Source organism: Ziziphus jujuba, chromosome 1 (assembly GCF_031755915.1).
Source record: "Ziziphus jujuba cultivar Dongzao chromosome 1, ASM3175591v1".
NCBI lineage: Eukaryota > Viridiplantae > Streptophyta > Magnoliopsida > Rosales > Rhamnaceae > Ziziphus > Ziziphus jujuba.
This window is the reverse complement of record NC_083379.1, coordinates 2,391,639-2,414,847: the sequence shown is the minus strand read 5'-3', so window position 1 is coordinate 2,414,847 and position 23,209 is coordinate 2,391,639. Positions and strand designations below refer to the sequence as shown.

Sequence of the window (23,209 nt, the reverse complement as noted above, 5' to 3'; positions counted from 1 at the left end):
TGCTTTCAAGAGCACATTTCACATGCCCCTCATGTCAAACTGAGCCCATTTTATAGCAATGTTTTTTTTTTTTTTTTTTTTTATCTTATATAGTTCACAAACTTACTTTTCTAAATTAAATGTGAAACTCATAATTCAAAGAGGCATCTAACAATTAAGCGAAGAGAAGAGAAAATTGAGATAATAAAAAAATATTATGCATAACTGTTACAAAAGTGAAGCTTCAATTTGTTGCCTTTTTTAACAACTGCAAGATCATTACACATCCACCAAATTGCCAAACTATGAATCTATAGAACAAAATTTACCAAGTACAGAAAAATAACAAAAATCAGAAAACAAATACAAAGAATACAGAACTTTGAGAGCTGCAACGGTTTAAGCACCAAGATGACATTATGTAACATTTAGATCAATTTCCAAGCTCTCTTTTAAAATAAAATAACAGGATGCATAATAGTGCCTAGTTTGGTGGTCTAGGTAAAGAAGTGGAATCACTTTGAGGGGGAGAAGGGAAAGGTTCAGAAATTGTATCCCAAGAAAGGTTCTTCTCCTCCTTACGCCTTCGATCCAAAAATGCCGGTTCCATAGGTGTTCCAGGCATTTCCACTTTGCATGTCAGCATTGCTACAATCTCTGACATGGGGGGTCTAAGATTTGGATGAGGTTGAAGGCATAGGAATGCCACATTTATTGCCTGCAGAACATCCTTTTCCACAAATCCATCTTCTCTCATTCTTGGATCTACCAGATCAATCACTTTCGACTTTTCATACAGCTTCCATGCCTATAATGATGAGTGAAAACAATCAGATGTAAAATCTCAAAGCATGGTAATCATACAGCGTAGTAAAGAATGTATTATGGATGGAATTCTACATATTCAGGGAGGTATTGCATTTCTGATGGCAAAGTGAGATCTGTGTTTTTCCTGCAGCTAATAATCTCGAGAACAAGTACTCCAAAACTATATATGTCCGCCTTTTCAGACAATTCTCCCCGAATAGCATATTCCGGTGCTGAATAACCTCTGGAAAGGCAATAAGATAAAGTTACAAACTCATGAACTTACAAACAGTAAAAAATCAGCATAGAAAGTGGAAATTTTACGAGCTTATTTGAAGGTTTACTGCCTTAATTAACTTATGTTTCACTTATGCAGTTAAGATATGATTAGTTAACATTGAAGGACCTACAAAAATTAGTCCTGAAATGGATCGTCAAATCATTTGATTTCATCTTCAGGAAAGTCTCTATCATTTTAAAGTTTGGACTTCTGCTGAATTCTATATTCATGTGAAATTACCAATGGTACAGGTACGAACTTTTTTTTTTTTTTTTTCTCCTACTTTTCTTAAGATCAAAGAATATGATAAAGAGAAGTAAATAAAACAATGCCTTTTAAACCATCCAGAGGTAGAGAGACAGTGTAGAAGAGAGGATGGAAGGCTGGATGGCTCTGTGGAGCCAGCAGTAATGGTGGGCTCTAATGGAAGTCATTGCATGAGAAGCAATGACATACTGCGGCCTGAATGAAATGCTTAGGATCAACCTGTGACCAATGGAGGTGGCCGAGAGTCAAACAGCGAAATAAACAACTGAATTGTCCTTTTGACACTCCAATGAGCTTCACTTAAAGATTAACATATTCTAGCTTAAAAATGTGCAGCTAATCAGTGACATATAGAAGGCCTTGAAATATTAACCAGCAGACTTACAAAGTTCCGGCAAATGTAGTACTCAAATAAGCTTGGTCTTCAGGGAAGAACCTGGCCAGCCCAAAATCTCCAATCCTTGGTTGAAATTTTCCATCAAGAAGAATGTTGCTTGCTTTGATATCTCTGTGAACAATTCTTAGAGGTGAATCCTCATGCAGGTACTGCAACCCTCGAGCAACACCTATAATTATTCGAAACCTAGTGTTCCAGTTCAGGAACTGACCATTTTTTCCTGTGTTACAAGATAACTGTAAGTATTAAAGTTCATAGCTTCACATGTTGAGTTACTAACAATCTGCTTCATCTAATTATCAAAGCTGCATATAGTATTATTATAGGGAAGCAAATCTGCGAATAGCAGCTTTCTGAAATGGTCCTTGTCATAGCGATTGTTTGCTCTTTACAAATACAATTTAATAGCTTTAGGTAATACTTAACCTATCTAGTATTAAAGAAAAATTGAATTCCCCACTTTGTCTGTAGAAAACCATGCACTTTCATGTGAAAATGTAGTAATTTTGTTCCAACAAATCCAATTGGTTCATTTAAATGATCAACTTCCATTACAATGCATTTCAAGGGAGAAAATGACATACCAACTAAAACTATATTACAGCTTGGTGCTTTTAAAAGTTTATTTTACAAGATGAAAAATGATCATAGTCAAATTGATGCCGAGAAAATGATTGATTACTACCCTTATTTTGCAGCTCTACAACTACATATATCAACAAATTTATTTTAAAATGGGTATATATCAAGCTAACACACAAGACAATTTTAACACACCCGCACCCCACACACCACACCCCCCCCCCCCCCCCCCCCCCCCCCCCCAACTATGTTCTGTCTTGTCAAATAATGAGACAGTACAATTATAGACAGTTTTAACACTCTCGACCACACTTAGGCGATCCAATAAGGGGACAAACATTGGCCCTCTGCAAATTCAACACTCAAATTAACAAAGGTATAGCAGGAGTCAAACGCAAGACTGGTTAGACAATTAGGCTCTGAAACCATATTAAGTTACCATTGTTTCCAAAAGCTTAAGCAGTTCCAAAAATTTTCAGCTTAGTTTCCTGATTTAGTAAGCCACTCTGCTACAGTTTTGATCGTCCTAACAAACAGAAAATAAATTAATAAAAGAATGTTAGAACAGAACTAATACCATAAATTATGAGATCCAAACTCCTGTTTGTCATGTATTCATATACAAGTAGCCGTTGAGGCCCATCTGAGCAACATCCAAGGAGACGAACCAAATTCTTATGTTGGATGCTAGTGATCATTCTCACCTCCGCAAGAAATTCTGGTTCTCCTTGTTGGGACTTGTCAAGAGACAATTGCTTCACTGCAATCAACCTCCCATCTGCTAATTTTCCCTAACAAATAGAAAATAAGCACTTTAAAGACCGAAGGTAGGACTCATATATTTGCATCATGCTTTCCAAGAACTCAAAAGACAATGCTGATTAACATGTAGAAAGCCACATCTAATCCTGTCAAAGGAGAAACAAGAAACCTTCCCATGTCCACATATTTCAAAATAGACAACTAGTTAATAAAATATGTCACCTGCATTCTATACATACATATCTTTCTGTGGTTTAGATCTCAGTCTCAAACATGCGGATTTCTTGAAATAAAAATAATATAGATCAGCAGTAATACCCGATAAACAGGTCCAAATCCACCTCTTCCAAGGAGATAACCGGGATGAAAGTTCTTTGTTGCTTTCTTCAATGTCTGAAAGTCAAAATAGCTTATTGTTCGAAGGTTGCCACTAAAGAAGTCTGGAGATGCTGCAAAAAGATACAAGACCCTTACCATAGCTGATGTTTCATTAGGTTTTATTGAGATTTTGTTTGCACAAATTAAATAATTTCACACTACTAAAATACCTGGTCTCCTTCTGGTTCTTGCTAGCAGCTTCTTAAACTCTGCCGGTTTTAATTTCCAAAAGATGAATATAATAATAACCAATATTATAAACACGAGTATTCCACCAAAGAAAAAGAATAAGATTTCTGAAGACTCTGATTTCGATGAAGAGCTCATTAACGGAAGTTTAGAGTGTGCTGGAGAGATCACTGCATTGGAAAAATTGCAAACTAGTTTTCTTTTTGAATAGTTCACCATTGGAATAAACAAAGTTACATATAGAAGGAGAAAAACAATGCAGGAAGAGGATTAAGAGTGCCAAGAACACTTCTGGATAAATATTGACAATTAGCATATACAAATTATAAACTGTTCTACGTACTAGGAATACTACAGGGAAAAGAAATACTACAGGGAAAAGAAATAACTTCAGAAAGCTTCAAAAGTTATCAACTCTGGTTCAGATGCATAAATCAATTTTCCATTCAAGTTTGTGTAGAACGAAGTCCCTATTATATCCTTAGATTTCTTTCTTCCTGACTCTATTTATATGCCTATCATTATGGTCATTTGCTTGTCCACAAATTGACTGTCACTTTCAGAAATGCCGGTGTTCTAATATGTGGCAGTATGAGGAATTCAAACAAATATAGTACCATCATTCTGATAATAATTAATATTCGATCACATAAGAACAAATTGTAGTCATTCATACTTCGAGACTTAAAACTCATCCTAATGAAGAACTAAAAAAACAGGGCAGTATGTGTCTGCAAAAGACAATTTCACACATCTAGCATGACATTTTTACATGTAAAGGTGCAATAATTTTAAACGCTTAAGTTGTTAGGAAGCATGCACATATATGCCCATTCCAGTAATGGGACAACAATTAAGCCTTAATTGTGCACCATAATAATTTTGACCACTTAGGCTAGTAGAGTCTGATGCCATATTAAGTCAGATTCTAAAAATTTAAGCATATAGGAAGTATGTTCAATTATGCATACAAAGGTAATAATAGCTGTTTACAAGGGGCAGGGCTTGATTATGACGGTAAGGTCTCGAATTGGGGAGTGGTGGCGCAGTGCAGCCGTTGAAAATATGGAAATTGGTGGAAGGCTCAGGTTTCATTGTGAATTGCAGTGGGTGAGGGAAAGAGATCAATTGGAATATGCCAAAGGAAAAAAGTAACTGAAAAGTTTTATCCATCATCTTAGTCATGTCTAAAAAACTGTGAAATTCTAAAGAAAACTACTTTTTCGAATTTCCTTTAAACAGATTGACAGTCCAAAAATCTGCTAAATAAATTTTTAGATTCTATTGTTTATTTCGAAATAGATTCCAAGACTAATCTATTGCTGTACAAGCATCAATTTCATGATCCTTCCCCTAGTTACTAACTTCTCATCTCCAATTCTAACCCAAAAATATGTATACAAAAATCAGAGAAATTGCAAATTTTTCTGAAGCTAAAATTTGATCCTCCATTAATTTGACTACAAAACTCGCTGTATTAGTAAACTACAAGAAAACCATATCGATCTCCGCAATCCATGATTAACTGAATTTGTTAAACAACATAAGAAATAAGAAAACACTTGCTCTTGATGTGAAAATGTATAAAAACAGAAACAAGAAACAAGTCAAACTCTTGAATGTACTAACCAACCAACCAACCACGAAAAGGGTAACAAAATAATGTTCAGGAAAAAGCAAAATCATTACAACAAACAGCTCCATAATTACATTACCTTCCTGTTGCAGAGCTCGGCGAGGCATTCTGAGGGAGCAAGTGGGAATTTGCTTCCAGAAGAGACTATGTCAAGGCAGTGTTGGCAGCTAGCTTTTTTTTTTTTTTTTTTTTCTTTTTTTCACAACAACTGGAACCAGCCTATCTTCTTCGTTTTCTTTGTTTTCTTTGTTTTTGTCTGTTTTCTTGTACATCGTCGGAGAAGCTCATGAGTAATCCAGAGAGAGAATGAGAAAGCGAAAGTAGGCGTTGAAGGAGTAAAAACATAAGAGAAATCGAGGGAAAACTATTTCGGACATCACAAAGACAAACCTCCAAATGGGCTTTCCACGTCACCAAACTGCCAAACATTCTCTCTTCTGCTCTGTACACTATTATACAAATTAAAAACTCTGTTATTATTATTATTATTCTGAAATCTTTTTTTAAATATAAAAGGTGAAAAAAAAAAAAAGATAATACATTATACCTTGCCAAAAAAAAAAATATCAAAAATTTTAAAAACATAGATAATAAAGGGAATAGATAAAATCTCAAAATACGTAATCCAATTTGTCATTCTCATTTTACAAAATTTGTTTATAAAAATTGTTTTCAGGTTTTCAAAATCAAATGTGTATGAACCTTTTTTTTTTAAAAAAAAAATGACCAAAATTACTCTATCTGGTAAGTTTTGGAGTTATGAATTTATGATTAATGATTAAGCATTTCTAAAAGTGATAAAACTTCACTTTAAATTCCACCCCTTTTGTCTATCATTTCTCTTGATCCATTGTGTTTTTTAGGATGATATTCATTCCGTAATATGTAACATGATAAGAAACGCCCATTTATAGCGTGGATAAATACTCACAGTAGTAGAAATGTGTATATATTTATATAGAATTAGTTTCTCATCAAAATATTTGATAAATTTTTTATCAAAATTTTTCTTATCAGTTTTTTAATATTTTTAATTGAGATTTAAAGATGTTTTTGTAATCTAATGTGGTTGGATAATATATTAAAATTTTAAAAGGACAAAATGAATATTTTCTAGATTTATTAAACTAAAAAAATAAGTTTACGTATCGATTTTTAAAATAATTTAAAAATTGACAAGTGAAATTCTGATAGAAAAACTATCGAAAAACTATCAAAATATTTTAATAATTCGTCTTTATATATATATATATAAGAAAATTCTACGATACGAAATACACTTAAACTGACACTTTTTGATTCATATATGCTTCTTTGTATATCATTACAATCATAGGTTTTTTACAACAAAAAAGCTTTTTCATCTCATTCTGTTTTGCATAAAAACTCTTTCTCTTTTTTTTTTTCCCACTCTTTTTCTTTTCTTTTGCACTTACACTCTCATCCTCACCACTTGTTTTCTACTCTTGGTGGTTGGATACAGCTTGATTTTGTTATTGTTCAGCTTCTCTTCTCCTTTGTAAAGCCAATTGATCATCAAAAACCTGTTTAGGAATCATTGGCTGCACCACTTGTTTATCCTTGAAATTGAAGACAATCTTATTAGTAAGACCATGATGATTGATATCTCTATCAAATTACCACGGATGTCCCAAAAGCAAATAACCAGCTTGCACTGGTAGCACATTACAAATAACATCATCTTCATAATTACTAATAGAGAATGCAATCTTCACTTGCCTATTCAACTTCAACTCTTCACAATTATTAAGCCATTGTAGCTTGTATGATTTTGGATGCTTCATAGTGGGTAAACCTAGTTTTTCAACTATAGTAAGACTAGCAACATTAGTACAACTCCCACCATCAATAATCATGCTACATATTTTATTTTTGACTTTGCATCTAGTATGAAAGATATTCTCCCGTTGCACTTTCTTCTCATCTTTATACACAGTTAAAGCAGACACTTTTTGAAAAAAAATATCAGTTTTTACTGTGTATATATATGCAATAAAACCTTTTTTTTTTTTCAAAAAACATCTACTTAGATATGATCCACATCATAAAACTATTTTATCTATCTATCTATCTATATATATATATATATATATAGATGCTGTCTTTGTGTCTTTTGTCTTTTTGTATTCGATATAGGTGGCCCTCAATCACTACTCTATATGTATATATATATATATATATAGATATTGTTTGGAGAGGACCTGTTTAGGATGATTAATACAGGAGAAAACAGAAATGGAAGTTTAACAATTTTAAAATTTCTCATTCCCTAATTTATCATAATGTCCAAAAAAAGAAAAAAGAAAAATTCCATAGCCTCGAAAGTATATTTTTCTATGGCAGGATAGGTAAATGTGTATATAGAGACGTCTATGTTCGGACTATCAACACTATAGACGTCTGCAACGGAAACTGACAAATAAATAAATAAATATATATATATATAAATAAAATAAAAAATAGATATATGTATCGGAGTTCAAATTTCTAGATATCACAATATAAAAAAGGAAAGAAGTATGCATATATTTTAATTAAAAAATATTATAACAATAGTTTCAAACAATATGGTAGAAAATTACAATATAACAGATTTGCTAGGAAAAAAAAAAGTATGCGACATTAATATATTTGCGTATTCAGGCGTGAGTTTTAGAGAGAGAAAATCCAAGCAAAATAAATAAATATATTCCATATTCCATTGGCCTTTGAATTAATTTTGTGATATTACTTCCATTTTCATTTTTTTTATATATAACAAGTTGTCACAAATTTTGTTACCCTTCTTACTTCATATCTATATGCTACATTTGTGAGAGAGGGGGGGGGGGGGGGGGGGGGGGGGGGGGGAAGGCGAATCTGTTTATATAATATAACGATTTTACGAGGAAAAAAAAAAAAAAACTCTTTCTTATATATATGTATAGTACCCCTTGTATGCACTTAAGTAGCTGTAACTTAGTAAACTACCAGCTTAATTTAATCTTATAAATAATCTCTAATATTATTGAAAAAAATGTAAACGAAAATAAAAAATAACAAATCACTAAAATTTGAAGTAAACAAACCACTCACTAAAATCCATTAACCCAAAAACATAAACTACTTTTATCAAACAAAGTATGAACTTAATTATCATGATTTTCTCAACATAGGCAAAAGATATTTTACACCTATAAATTAGATGTTTAGCACGGTTGAAAAAATACATTAATCCATCTAAATAATATTATTGAAAAAATTAAGAAAGAAAGAGAGAGAGAGGCATGGAAGGTGGAAACACAGTAAGAGTTTGCGATTTTGGCGAGCATGATTCTACTGGCGAGTGCAGTGGATGTGGATGTAACCGAGATTTCTTCACCCTCCTCTGCTTCTGCTTCTGCTTCTGAGGTCCAACCCAACAAAGCTTGTGGTGTGAAATGTGGCTCAAATGCATCTTGCATACAAGATATCGATCTTGCTATGACCATTGCATGTATAAATGCAAACATCCTCCTCCTGGTGATGTTTGAATGTACTCGTCACGGTGAGTCCTGACTTCTGATCACATTAAGATTTGTGACTATATATATACGAAACAGTTATAGTAGGCAGACTGATTTTGCACTTACACCATTTTATAAAAGTTTAAATAACATGATGTATTCAGGATATATCCATTAATTATTACCTCATCATCTTCCTTTATATTTTGATTTAGTTAATAAGTTTTTAATGGTCAACCTTTTTTTTTAGGTACGTTTTTGGTTGTCAATTTCAGATTTTTTCAGATGATGATGGAAACTGGTTTCTTGCCATAACAACTGCTCCAATTCAACAACACTAATGGCTAGGCCTTGCTCTGCTATATCATCATTATTATTAATAAATATAGCTCATCTCTTTAAGATTATATAAAGTAATGCACTTTTTTCAAGTTAAATAATCCATGGGATTAATTCTTGTTTTTTTCAGTAATTATGTTGAAATTATATATATGGACTTAATTTGTCCACAACCCACAATGTTGCTTGTTTTGGGAGATCCAAAACACTAAGCAAATCTATGCCATATGTATAAACTTAAGCAATCAGCTAAACACACAAATTTAATCTGCACATTAATTCAAAAAACCTAACATGCACATGGTTTAATCATTAACATAACATAGGCTTAATATATAAATTATATATTTGGTTAAAACTCTAGCCAAATCGTTCTGCAACAAATTTCTGTAATTTAAGTTGCTATTTACTTGATTGGAAAACCTGATGGTTATAAGCCATATGCAACTCAAAAGTAAAAAGTTCAATGAGCAGAAAGAAAAGAATACCGTTTGATATTGTCTAAAGGACTACAAGATTTCTTTTTTCATTTTCATTTTTTTCTCTTTCTTTTTTCTCTCTAGATAATTATTAATTTTTATTTGGTTTGCTATAAAATTTGAGAATTAAATAAATGCGGAGTTTCTCCTATCCTGGACCTTGAGAACCTCTTAAATACTTTTTTTTTTTTTTGGGTATGTTCTTGTTTGGGCTGAAAGATAGAAAAATAAAAGCCAATATACCATCATTTAATCAGTGTGTAGAATGTCTTTTTATTACGTGAAATTAGGAAAGTCCATATCTTAAATGTCAAAACCTCTGAAATAATTAGATTGACTATAAATGCAGGGGATGCTGATTGCTGACCACTGCATTAGACCAGAGCCATATGGTTAAGATAACAGTAACAAGAAAGGAGCACAGACTAAATCCCAACAATCAAGATTTAAAATGACAGGTGCATAGCATATTGGATAAGGATAAATTCAAATTTCGAAGCAGTTTGGAACAATTAAAGAATCAGTGATAGCAGGGCAAGAAGATTAATTAATAAAAGCTTTTCAACTAAACTGCTCGCATATAATTTTTTATCAGCAAATTAACAATCTCTAGGATATGCTTCTCTTTCTCACCAGTTGCATTACAAAGTAACCAAAACGAGCCGGGCAATCCTCCATCATTCCTTCAATCACGAACCCTTTTCAAATACCTAAAGCAAAATCTTTTGCCACGCAAACATTTTAAATTTAATAATTGAATTAAAAGACTAATGGATTTTAAAAAAAAATTATAAATTTTAAAAAAATTCAAAAAATTGTTATAGAATTTAACAGATTCTACCTAAAATTTGTAGCAATTTTTAATGGATAAATCCAATAAAATTTTTAGGATTAAAGTTAGATTTGAGATCATCTTTTTTTATTCATATTTTTCTATTATTTTTTTAAAATTACCTAACATGGGTGATTTTAATGCACAAACTTGAATATTTAATTCTATAGACGTTATTAAAAATTTGAATTGTAAACCTTTAGATTTTTGAAGTCTTTTTAAAATCCAATACACCTCCGTAAACCATCAAGGTTGTAAACTGCCATCCTAATTTAATCTTATAAATAATATTTTATATTATTGAAATATATATATATATATATACACAAATAAACTATTAACATTTAAAGTAAATAAATTACATACAATGAAAACAAAGAAATAAACTTTATAAAAGATGGTGTTAGCTATCCAAAATTTTCTCAAGATTGGGAAAAGATTTCACCTATGAATAGGTTGGAAATACAACAATCCATCTAAATATCATTGAAAAAATTAAGAAAAGGACGGTGAAAAGAAGAGAGAGGCATCGAAGGTAGAAGAAACAGACTGAGAGTTGCGATTTTCATGAGCATGGTTTTAGTGGTGGCGAGTGCAGAGGATGTGGATGTAGCAAATAGTTCTTCACCCTCCTCTGCTTCAGCTTCTGAGGTCCACCCCAACAAAGCTTGCGGTGTCAAATGTGGCTTTATATAGTTCAATTATTCGACACATGATAAATTCTTTATGGTAAAAGATACACAATCTCTTGTAATAGAGAGAGTATATATATAATATATATATATAATATTGTTTATGAATACCAACTCCCATCTCACATTAATATGGGTCTGGTTCATACGCTTATATTGTTATATGAGATGGGAGTTATATTCTCGGCAGCATCCAACATTTGCTAAAAGTTTATCATTGTAATCAAATGAATGTTATCGAGATTGGATGTGTGTATATATATATATATATATCTATACACACACATGAATTAAATACATAAATTTTTTTCCTCGACAAAAATGAATGATAATTAAATATTTTTGCTTTTTTTGGTATAAAGTTGAATGATAGAATATTGTAGTAAAAATAACAATAGTAAAAAAATCCTTAAATTATTTAATTAGTTGTAAATTATAAAACACTTAAAATTAATTAATTAGTTTTAAATTATAACTATTTAATTATTTAATCTTACAAAAAAAAATCTCCTTAAATATGAAAAAGATGTATACCAAAAAAAAAAAAAATAGTTTTAAATTATAACACCTTAACTATTTAATCTTACAAGATGTATATAAAATAAAATAAAATAAAATAAAAAGGACAAACTATATGCATGAATATCACCCAACAAAAAAATAAATAAATAAAAAGAGAAAGCAGAAATATACATTAGATCCTATTTATCTCTTTGACAAAATATTCTATAGTTATCATATCAACAAGAAGTAAAACAGAAATATTCTTGTTTATCTAATAAATATTATAAAACATTTTCTCCGATAAAAATAATGAAAAGTAAAAAAAAAAATGAAAAATATATACGAGATATAATTAATCCTCATTGATCAATTTAGTCTTTTAGTGTCTTCTGAAACTATAACAAGTCTGAATAAAAAGCTCAGAAACGTGCGACGATGGATGTGCACCAAAAGCGAGACGTTGTTGTTGAGAATCAAAGCAAGAGCCCTATAAATAGCTCTTCTTCTTGTGTTATTTCTTCTTCTTCTTCTCCTGATCCGACGTCGTCCAATGACAATAACAATGGAAATGTTGAGGGTGAAGGCGATGATATTAATGGATTATTTGATCCAGTGTCTAAATACCCAGCTGGGTATAGGTTTCAACCCACAGATGAAGAACTTGTTGGTTATTACTTGAAGAAAAAGGTGGCGAATCAAAAGCTTCCAATCAACATGAGGAATAACGTTGAACTTTACAAGCACAATCCTCAATATCTTGCTGGTTAATTTCCACTCAAACCCCATTCCTTTTCATTTTCATATTTTAATTTTCTTTATTTCATACATATGTGTGTACATGTATATATATATATATATATATTGTGTTTGACTTCTACACATATACGTCAGAAATAGTTTTGACTTTTGACTAATGACCAAGCAAAAGAAACAATGAGAAACGATTTTGACCATTTGTTTAATTGATCTATATGGTATCTAGCTTATGGTATCTAGCTTGCACTTTGATGGTAATTAAGTTGGCTTTTTTTTTTTTCTTTTTTTTTTCTTTTTTTGGAGGGGGTGGAGATGGGGTTCACCTTTGATTTTAACTTTTCCAACATGTACCTTTATGGATATTTAGTTTTTGTCATTTATTTTTTCAAACAATATATGACATTATGTATTATATTCTACCATATTAATTATAAAATATGTTATTTATATCATTGATAATAGAAAGTAATGGATCTAGATTTACTATTTTTCCCGTATGAATCTCATTGATGCTCATTACTAAATATGACAAATAACAAAGCTTATTAATTATTTGTAGTTCAAATGTATACATCTATGCTATGCAACCCTAAAACTTGAGATGATTATCCTTCCCTTGTAGAAACTCATCCGTTTTTCTTAGTTTCCCTGGTTTGTAATCCTTTAATTTTTGGTTTTCCAGTTAAAAGACTTAGATTTGTTTGCCTCTGTTTCACTTAGGACCTGTTGATCATACTATGACCAAATACAGCCTTAGTTCTTCCTAGTTAGATACAGTACAAATTAGAAATTGATCTTAGTGAATTCATGACCTTTTTAAGTGAATTGATTTTGGGAAGCAAGAACTTTCTTTTGATTGTTATATATATCTATCTATCCATGTACATGCAAATAGGCTTAAATAAGGTTAGCTTTATTATTTAAATCGAGGTCCACCATTTGTAGTCGTTATATTATTCCATGTAACTCTAAGACCTCGTCTAATGAAATAATGGCCATGAGGGATCCCACATTAAAAGTAGAGTGTATCCTACTTGAACCTAACTATATATATATAGTTGATGAACATAGAATTAATGTTTGTTGATATGCAGAAAACTACAAGCCACAAGGAGATAGTCAATGGTATTTTTTCACACCAAGAGATCGCAAGTACCCTAATGGTGAGCGTCCAAACCGAGCAGCTGGAGATGGTTTTTGGAAGGCCACTGGAGCCGACAAACTAGTGATGTCCAATAAAGATAAGATTGGATTCAGGAAGGCTTTGGTGTTCTACAAAGGAAAACCTCCCAATGGTGATAAAACTGATTGGATAATGCATGAATATCGATTGAATGAACCTCCCAAGAAAAGAATTACTACTGGCACTGATAATGACATGAGGGTACAATACATGCTACTACTTGTTGTCAGTTTTGCTATTTGTCATATAATAGTTACTAATTAAATCATTGCTAACATGTTAATTGTTAATTGACTACATTAGATTATTTATTCAATTTTTTTATTTTAAAAACCTATTTTGCAAAAGTGAATCTTATAGAACAACCATTTAAATTGTCAAATAGTACAATGGTTCTATTGGTTATAGTTACCAAATGATGACATACTATTATTTAAAAATTGAAAAGAAAATATAAAAGTGTTAAAATTTCTAACTAAACTTTTTTATTCTCTCATATTTTTTGCAGCTAGATGATTGGGTTCTATGTAGAGTATATAAGAAGAAGGCTGACAGGTCTCCATCAAAGATTAATGCAAGGAAAACAGAAGATGATCATGGATATAAACGCCATGCAAAGAAGTCTGCTACTAATCAAACTTTAACAACCTCCTCCTCCAATCAAAACCATAATATCTATCACCATCATATGCTCCATGCTTACCCGGAATTTCAATGTGTTGTTGAGCCTAATAATCATCATGATCTTCTTTTCATGAACCAACCTTCCACGCATCTTGGACATCCATACTTGGATATTGAGAATTCCTTCAAGGTCACAGAACCATCGCCATTGATTTATCCATTTATCCATTCTACAGAAAAATTCACCACCAAAGATCACAATATTGGGTATCAACATGATGATGGTGATGATGGTTATTACAGTTTATCAGACTCGCTCCAAAACAATGCTATTCCTTCTATGACCATGGATAGTAGTTCTTTTGACCAATGGATTATGAAGATGGACAATACCAACAATGCTATAAACTCTTCCATCTCTCATGCTGCTAGCCATGGAAATGACTCTTTCATGCCTCGTACAGCCGGTGCAAATGCCAAATAATTGTAATAGAAGGCACCTAGAATTGAGAACTTTGTGGAATAGTTATTAACATTTTGTTTGTTCTTTAGTTTTCTAGGAGGAATTTTTTTTTTTCAAAGATTTTTCTTAACTAGATAAAGTGATTGATTGATATTTTCGGTTTGTTAAAGATCTTTTATATTTTTCAGAAGGAATGAAATTTGGATTAAATGTTCAATGCACGGTAGGCATAATGATTTAATTCAGTGGTTAAATTTGAAGATGATTTTAAATTTTCTTTAATATATATGTATATTATTATATTTAATTGGAAACCATTGGAAAGGTCACACTTAATTACTCATCATTGTAACTTACTGCATTGATATGACAAAATAATGAAACCAAATTGAGATGTATTATTTCTATGGAAGTAAAGAAACATCCAGAAAAATGAATGAGTACAAGTAAAGTAAATAAAAAGAATAATAATTTTGAAATTGATTCTTAAATTAAAAAAGTGAATATAAACAATACAAGATTTAAACTTTGTTTAGACATCTCTTAACAAAATAGGAAAATTAGTTTGAAACAGTTATTAACATAAATAAAAACAAACCTTTGTTCTAGGTAAATACCTTTAAATAGAGAAAACCAAACTAGTAATCTACCTAGACCTAAAAATACAATACAAGGCATTGATACTGTGTCAACGATTTGGCAATCTGACAAAGGGATGAAATTAAACAAGTTGAATTTCTTTCTTTCTTCTTCCTCTTTTTTTTTTTTTTTTTTTTTTTTTTTGCTGGGGGGTCATCTAGCAAATTTTGCAAATTACAAGACTTATTGTGAACACGAAAATGCTATGTTTCTAAGAGCAAAATTGAAGAAATGGGAAGCTCAAATCGTTATTTGGGGCTTGGTATTACACTCTTTTCTTGGGCAGCTCCTTCCGACGTGGCAACCTCTCCACCAAAAATAAAATAAAATAAAATTGTTTGAAACCCTTTTTTTTTTTTTTTTTTTAATGGAAATTGCTTGGGACTCCATGATGCAGACCCTTCCATCCCTCATTAATGCTGCGAAATGGGTATGACCTTCAAAAAAGTCTTTATTTTTGGTAAAAGACGTTCAATGAAATCTAAATCTGAATTTTCATATATGCCAAATTGGAAATCAAACAAAACGCAATGGTGCCAATTAAATTGTCACATTAGCTGCCAATCCAATATTTATAACTAGGAATAGAAGTCGGATATACAAGAGATTTTAGAATTGTTGAAGAGGACATATACATCTAATACTTTTCAAGTTATTTGTCAACAAAAAACTTGCCATAGAAAACCGCCTCGTTTAAATATATAAAACATAGTTTTGTCCTCCGGATATATCTTCCAAATAACAAACAAGAGACAGTAGAAAAAACTTACCATAGAAAACCGCCTCTTTGAAATATATAAAACATAGTTTTGTCCTCCGGATATATCTTCCAAATCATGAACAGAGACATAGGTACATAACGAATATTACAGTTTACATACTTTGTAATACCAATTTAAAAGATCGATCCTAAATGAGAAAACAAAACTGCATTCGAAGGGGATATGTTTAAGTTTAAACCGTTAAGGCAGGCTTTAATTAATGAAGCTTTGCACATACCTTTTTTTTATAAGAATATATACCATTTCCAGGATGTTTCTCTTCCTCACCAATTGCACTTCAAAGTAATCAGAAGGCTGACAGATCTCCATCATTCATTTAATCACAACCCACTTTTTTCAAGTACCAGCTTTTTTCCAACCAAAAATTAATTCATAGAAATCGTTTTGGTCAAAACGCCACTTTTTCATCGTTTTTCATCTTCATACCGATTGATCTTTGTGGCAGATTTCCTTTTTCTGAAAACCAGCTCATCTTTTCTCCTCTTTGATAACACGTGGAGGGATTTCATTGGATGAAGTTTCCCAAGACAAACTGAGCTTAATGCTGGAGACTGTAGAAGATTAAGTATACATATATATGTAGAGTACTAGCTATAGGATATTGGGCAATGCATCTAGATAGCTAGTTAAGCAAAAGAATGTTATCTGTATATATATATGCTTTTCCACTTTAAAATTACTTACTATTTCAAAAGTTCATCATCTGTTTTGTTCAGTTTTATCATAAATTTCCAAATGGAATTCAAGCATTAAATGCTGTTTGGTGAACGTTCAGATCAAAAATAGATGTTGATGTATCAAAGTATTTCACTGTCTACCCCCAGATATCATAGTAAATGACCTGCTCAATTCCTCTTTTTCATTTTTCACTCCCACAGAAAAAAACTCTATATACCTCCATTCTCTCAGAGGTCGTTTTTATAAATCCCTTTTGTGCGTTTTGTGTATTTGTCATCCTTCTTTTAATGGGTTATTCCTATAAATCAAGGATTTCTATTCAGTACCAGTGATTTTTTCCTTTTTTTTTTTTTTTTTTTTTTCGGTAGGTGATGGTTGTGGGCAATGAAAATAACTAAGCTTTTGTTTCTTCTTTGTCTCCTGTTTTCGTCTTGTTTTGGGTCTGAAGCAGTTGGAAGGTTGAGCTTCTTCTTAAACATGACTGAAAACCAAAACACAACGAATGGAAAAGCAGCTGATGAACAAGCTTTGAGGGAATGCAGGTCAAAACGACTCCATTTTTGTGAGTATACAGCTGAGGAAGAAAAAAGGGTGGTTCCCACTGGTTCAAATCCCTTACATAACAGGTAGGAATAAAAGAGTCTTCTAATGGTAATCTTACTTTCTTTTTTTTTATTTTTTTGGCTGACAGGGTCTTCAAGTGGTAATCAATAATCATATCTTAACGAAGCTATATATATATATATATATATATGGTTACTGATATGATATGTTTTTCCACTGTGTGTAAATATTTTTGTGTTTTTCTTTGTTTTTAGTATTTTTTTTTTTTTTTTTTATTAATCATAGTGAGTTGTAGCCGATGTTATTGAGAAGAAAACTTGATTTTTCCTTCGTAATCAACTACTTGATTACACTTTCTTTTCTCAATTTTTATTCTCCTGGTGTTTCTTTTCTGGTTTCATGATTGACTTGTATTGTTTACGGATATGTTTGGGTTTTCATTTTTCTTTGTCGAAGATAAATGATTTTACTCCCCGTTTTTTATCATGGTTGATCCAAGAACATATAATGTATAACCACCTCCAAAATGTAAAAGCATGGATAACAATCACCAGAAAAATATGTAATATATAATGTACTGGTTTTCACCGTTTATGTCCGGCATTCCGCTGACCCTTTTCATGAGCCTAATCCTAGTAATAAAATAAATGGAGGGGTTTTTCGAAAAAAACAAGAACAAGACAAAATAAATGTAGGAGTTTTCAATCATTTATACGGTGTATTAAACTCATCTTTTAACTTACCATACCAACTGAATCAATCTCGTTAAGAAAAATTAAAAGATGCAATGATTCAATATAATTTTGTAATATGAAAATTGGTATTAATGAATTATATTAAGTTCACCTCGAATGTCACTTAATTTGAGTTGTATATTTTATTAAGTTCACCTCGAATGTCACTTAATTTGAGTTGTATATTTCAATTCCTATACATATATCAATATAAAGTCATAATAAATTTTTCTGGGTGAATAAAGTGATAATAAATTTGCGCATTATGAGGGGGTGCAGAATTCATTACTGCGTCTGATGACTGCAAAACATATACCGGCACGCATTCAATTCCAAGTCTTCTTTTTCTCTTTAAACAAATAATATAATTTAACGAGTCTCCAATTGATTTTTAGAAAGGACGACTTTTTAATGTTCAAAACTTTAATGTAATGCATTACTTTTAATTAAGTCCACTAAACAGATTGTTCATGGAAATAAGACTTTATTAGAAACTTTACATTTTCTTTATTATTTAATGGATAAAATGTAGGCCAATAGTAGAAAATAATTTTATGAATAAAAATGCTTGATATAATTCTATTGAATAGTGAAAATAGCTTCCTAGAAAGCATATTCTTATATAAATAACTGTACAGTAATTACATCATGAACCAAACAAGCTTTTGTCAAATTGAAAATGAATTTCTTACAAGCTAAGGATAAAATAGTGCATACATATATTTTTTTTCAACCTCATTTATTCTTTTTTTATTTTTCATGAACAAGAGGAAGGAGCCTTCTTTGTAAAATCATTTAAGCAAACAAAATAAATAAATAAATAAACTCCCAAGGATTCTCCCCTAAAGATAATACTTACACAACCAAACTACATGTACAGTCGACCATATAAAAATTGTACAAAATCCTATATAGACTAGTTTTGGACCTACTTGACTTTAAAACTTTTTAATGCTAATCTGACTTCCAATCACGAAATCAAAAGTCAAAATTGACCTAACCTTCATTATTAACCTCATTTATTTCTCGAATTCAAATATGTCCAAGTTTACTTTGTAAATTTATCAGCATTTAGTAAACATCATACTCAGACCCACCACCACAAACATATCTGCTACCAATTCTCTTTTACATGCCCCTCCCTCTTTCCCTCACTGTTCACCATTCAGTTGTTACCTTTATTATCATAAAACAATCCCAAAAAGCTTGCACATTTTCAACTCTTTTGCAGCCCCGATATTATCCTCTTTCCCTTTACCTGGGAATTTCCTGAAGACCAAAATATTTTTTCATAATATGCTCTTCAAAAATTACCTAATAAATCCTGAAATTGCTTGCTGTTGAGAATTTATAACAAGCATAAAAATACTGCATTAACACGATGATGTAGCACAAATATGTCCTACATTCAGATTGTCCAAACAGTGGCAACCCATTTATCCATGCAATCTAATCTAAACCCAAATATATACACCTTTACACAACACTAGTTTTGTTACACTCCCATTCACCAAATCTCCAGTAATCAGAAAAGACTCCAATAAATCAGCAAACCAAGGCAAATTAAGACTTTAAACTGCTGCTGAAGGCACTATTAAGACTTCATGAAACTGATAATATAAAAAAAACCTAAGAAACGCTTAGAAAACAAACATTCCAATGATGTCCATATGTTTCTAACCATAAGCACAAACAAAATAAGTAAATATGGGACAGCTCCACCATAAGCTGGGCAATGACACAGCAAGAAGACAACAATAAAACCTACAGCAAACTTGTATCCCATCCCCCACCCCTTGGCTGCTCACCTGGATGTTTTGGAAATTGGTAATGAAAAATTGACTTTGATACATAATTAAATTGTTTTATAAAATAAAACCAAGCAAGAGGGTATTTCACGAATGCATATAATTTTATGGCTAAGAGCTTCCATTGGATACCATTATCCACATTCTTATATGTACCCCCTCAATAGAATAGTTAGCAATGCCTCTCCAGATCTTTTTCTTTCTCTTTTTTTTTTTTTTTTTTTTTTTTTTTTTTTTTTTTTTTTTTCCCTCTCCTGAATAATATGCCTCTGCAGTTTGCAACAACTACCTGCTTGAAAAACAAAATCAATATAATGAAGAATCCTTTCAGGATTATCACAACACAAAAAAACTGAAATGGCCCCAAGGATGGGAAACGAACTATGGAATTCATAAGCAGCATAATTAAGTTCTTACATATTTTTTGTAATGTTAAAGAAACAAAAATTATGAGCATAAACTGAAAGGTAGACATAAGATGGTTACATGGTAATACTAGAATGCATAGACTCTCAAATGAAAGCCTCTGTTTGAAGCAGGTAAGACAAGAGGACGGAAAGAAAGTCATTTGATATCACCAAATCAAGTGCACAAATACCTATGGAAGCACCACAAGAAATGTACCAAAAAGTGTGGCTTCAGAATAGACAGAGTAGAGAACATGAATCACATAATATACACTAATAGGTTAACTACCTTTTTCCTCCTTTATTTCTTTATCTAAGGGACTTAAATACATTGCCCAATTATTTAACACAATCGTTATCTGAATTAGCAAGTCAGCTCTTAAAATAACTAATTATTTAACAAAGTTGAAATAACATCGATTCATACTCTAGCTCAATTTCTTTCAACAACCAAGCACAACGGAGCAGAAATTAAGTGTGCCAAAAAATTATTACATGAATCTTCTGCATTATTCTTTAACCAACGTAAAACCCAAACCTAGTTTGATGATCCTGCCCGGAGAAAATCTAGTCAGGCTAGAGTTTAATAATTGTTAACTGAGATTCTACAAAATTGAGCTGAGCTATAATCCAAAAACCTTGATCAATTAACAAGCACAAAATCTACAGAGGCATAAGTCACATAGATCCATACACATCAAACAGAAACAGTTACTCTCGAATCTACAAATTTCCAGTCCTTGTAGAGACACTTGAGGACATAATATACAATCAAAAATAATGATTTTGCTTACGGACCGTAGCATAAATAAAAAACTTTAAATTTTTAAGGATTGTTAAAAAGGCTCCTTTCTTTTCAATAGCCTCGCATAATACAAGAATACTTATGACCAGTTGATATCATTCATGTTGTTAACAGAAGAATATTCTTTTACAGGTCAAGACAAGTCTTCTACAAAATCTTTTTCCATACAAGTTTAAGTTTCTCAAGCAAAGCACAAAATGCCACCTGACCTGGAACAAACCCATTTGTATCCTGAAGTATCTGATATTATATAATTAACAAAAAAACATTAACGCAGTGGAGGCAAAATAAAGGACAGGGGAAAAAAAAAAAGGGGCTCTTCCACAATAACTGTACGTTCACTATAATCTCCTTATAAGCAAATGTTCACTAACTGGTCCAGAAATTGACTATATTGCAGTAACCAAAAAATTAAAAAACAATTTCTTCCGTTCAGACCAACGAGAACCATCTAATTACACATTATTGATCAAAAAACACAAACACCCAGAATTCAAAAAAAAAAAAAAAAAAATACAGTAATAGACAAAGAAAGAAGCACAACTTGGGGAAAGATTTGTACATGGGAAGAAAAGGACAAAAGTCGGAAGTTGAGAGCTAATCTCATGCGAGCTACACAGGTGGAATGTTTGAGAAAGAGAAGCCTTTGTATCCTTTATAAGCATAATACGCAATCCGCGTGTAATAAAAACCCGGAATGAACAAGATCGCCCCAAGTATTGCAAAGAAAAGACCTGAAATTTTTAAAACAAAAATTCAAAACCAAATCTCAAAGAACACAGCCAAAAAAAAAAAAAAAGACAAAACCCTAATGAACATTTATAATGAGAATTGCAAGATTTAATACCGTGAGCTCGATCGCCACCGACATGGTTGTAAGCCATTAATATACCAATTATGATGCCGAGGGTACCGAAGACGAGGAGCGCTACAGCGAGAGCGATCTCTTTGATCGGAGGTTTATTGTTGACCGTATACGACGACTCCACCATGATATCCTCGTCGGTAATGGAGAAAGCGTGGTCGACATACGCCATGTCGTTATTCTTTTTTTCCTGAGCAAAATGTCGTGAATTTGGAGGAAGCGAAGCTGAAGCTCTCTGGCAGCAAAGAAAATGTGAGGTCTACTGCGAGGTATTCGATAAAAGTTCCAGCTGAAAGAGTCGTGCAGAGTATCCGAGGGACTTTTCAAACAATGAGAAAATAAAAATAGTAACGAGAGAGAGAGAGAGAGAGAGAGAGAGGATGGTGTTGGGTCGTTGTTGGAGGAGGTTGGAGGTAAATCTGTGAGCGCGCGTGGCGTAACGTGGACGACGCTTTTTTCTTTTTGCGGTTCCTTTTTTTCTTTTCTTTTTTAACGTGGAATTGCTCTCCGAAGCCGTCACTTCGGAACAATCTAGGATTTGGATAAAAACATCTCGATCGTTAAAAGAGTTGAAATCTTCTAAATATTTTTGGGTATTATGCAATTTTTTATTTTATTTTGTTTTTTTATGTAATTTTATGTTAAAATAATATCCCTTTGGAGATAACCGATAATTCCTCCAATATATCATATCATATATAGAGATTGGAAAAAACTAGTATTGATCTTTGCTCTTAGAATTATCCTAACTTTAACCATTTGTATTCAAAAGTTTGGCGTGTTTCCCTTAGTTGGAATATTCCTTTCAATTTGGTTGAAGCGTTCTTAATCCTTATGCACGTAATATCATTTACCATTTTCCTAAATTAATTTTGTCAACGTTTGAAAATAAAATGGAGCATTTGGAAAACCAACTTGGATGGGATTCAATTTTGTGATTGCTGACCCCCGGGAGGAAAAAAAAAAACATAACCATATTACCAAGAATAAGGAATAAAAGCTATGTCATTAATAGGAACGTGTTCTGTGTAGCAGATATTTTTGGCTAGATTTGCAGAGTTTTTACTTAGTTTTCGGGAGGATTCATATGGGGAAAAAATTAAATAAATCCTGAATTATTTATTTTTGTATGTTTCTACAAATTTTTCATACGTAATAAAAATTGATAGATATAATTTTAAAATAATTATTATGATTTAATATTTTAATTTTTTATCGCTATTTTTGTCATGTATTAAAAAATTATAAAAAAAAATATGAAAATAGATAATT

The 23,209-nt window shown here is 31.7% G+C and overlaps 3 protein-coding genes across 5 annotated transcripts; 1 reads left to right on the top strand and 2 right to left on the bottom strand.

Moving 5' to 3' along the window:
* Positions 1-192: 192 nt before the first annotated feature.
* LOC107426608 (cold-responsive protein kinase 1) lies at positions 193-5,559 on the bottom strand. Its single transcript, XM_016036872.4, has 7 exons — positions 5,357-5,559; positions 3,623-3,811; positions 3,393-3,523; positions 2,890-3,103; positions 1,719-1,950; positions 880-1,030; positions 193-787 (listed from the first exon to the last, which is right to left on the bottom strand). Exons 1-7 carry the CDS (start codon positions 5,382-5,384, stop codon positions 464-466), a joined length of 1,269 nt encoding a protein of 422 aa, XP_015892358.2. The 5' UTR covers positions 5,385-5,559; the 3' UTR covers positions 193-463.
* A 6,505-nt stretch (positions 5,560-12,064) lies between these two features.
* On the top strand, positions 12,065-14,703 carry LOC125418675 (NAC transcription factor 25). The gene is made up of 3 exons (XM_048462834.2): positions 12,065-12,388; positions 13,491-13,769; positions 14,077-14,703. Exons 1-3 carry the CDS (start codon positions 12,065-12,067, stop codon positions 14,674-14,676), a joined length of 1,203 nt encoding a protein of 400 aa, XP_048318791.1. The 3' UTR covers positions 14,677-14,703.
* A 3,949-nt stretch (positions 14,704-18,652) lies between these two features.
* Positions 18,653-22,339, bottom strand: LOC107410203 (uncharacterized). 3 transcript variants are annotated; one of them, XR_009639450.1, is made up of 3 exons: positions 21,920-22,339; positions 21,635-21,806; positions 18,653-19,321 (listed from the first exon to the last, which is right to left on the bottom strand). XR_009639450.1 is itself a non-coding variant. In XM_048477707.2 (2 exons), exons 1-2 carry the CDS (start codon positions 22,107-22,109, stop codon positions 21,685-21,687), a joined length of 312 nt encoding a protein of 103 aa, XP_048333664.1. In that variant the 5' UTR covers positions 22,110-22,335; the 3' UTR covers positions 21,392-21,684. The 3 variants fall into 3 exon arrangements, 1 of the variants encoding a protein (XP_048333664.1); XR_009639449.1 differs by lacking the exon at positions 18,653-19,321 and adding an exon at positions 19,777-20,149; XM_048477707.2 differs by lacking the exon at positions 18,653-19,321 and having other exon boundaries at positions 21,392-21,806; positions 21,920-22,335.
* Positions 22,340-23,209: the final 870 nt, after the last annotated feature.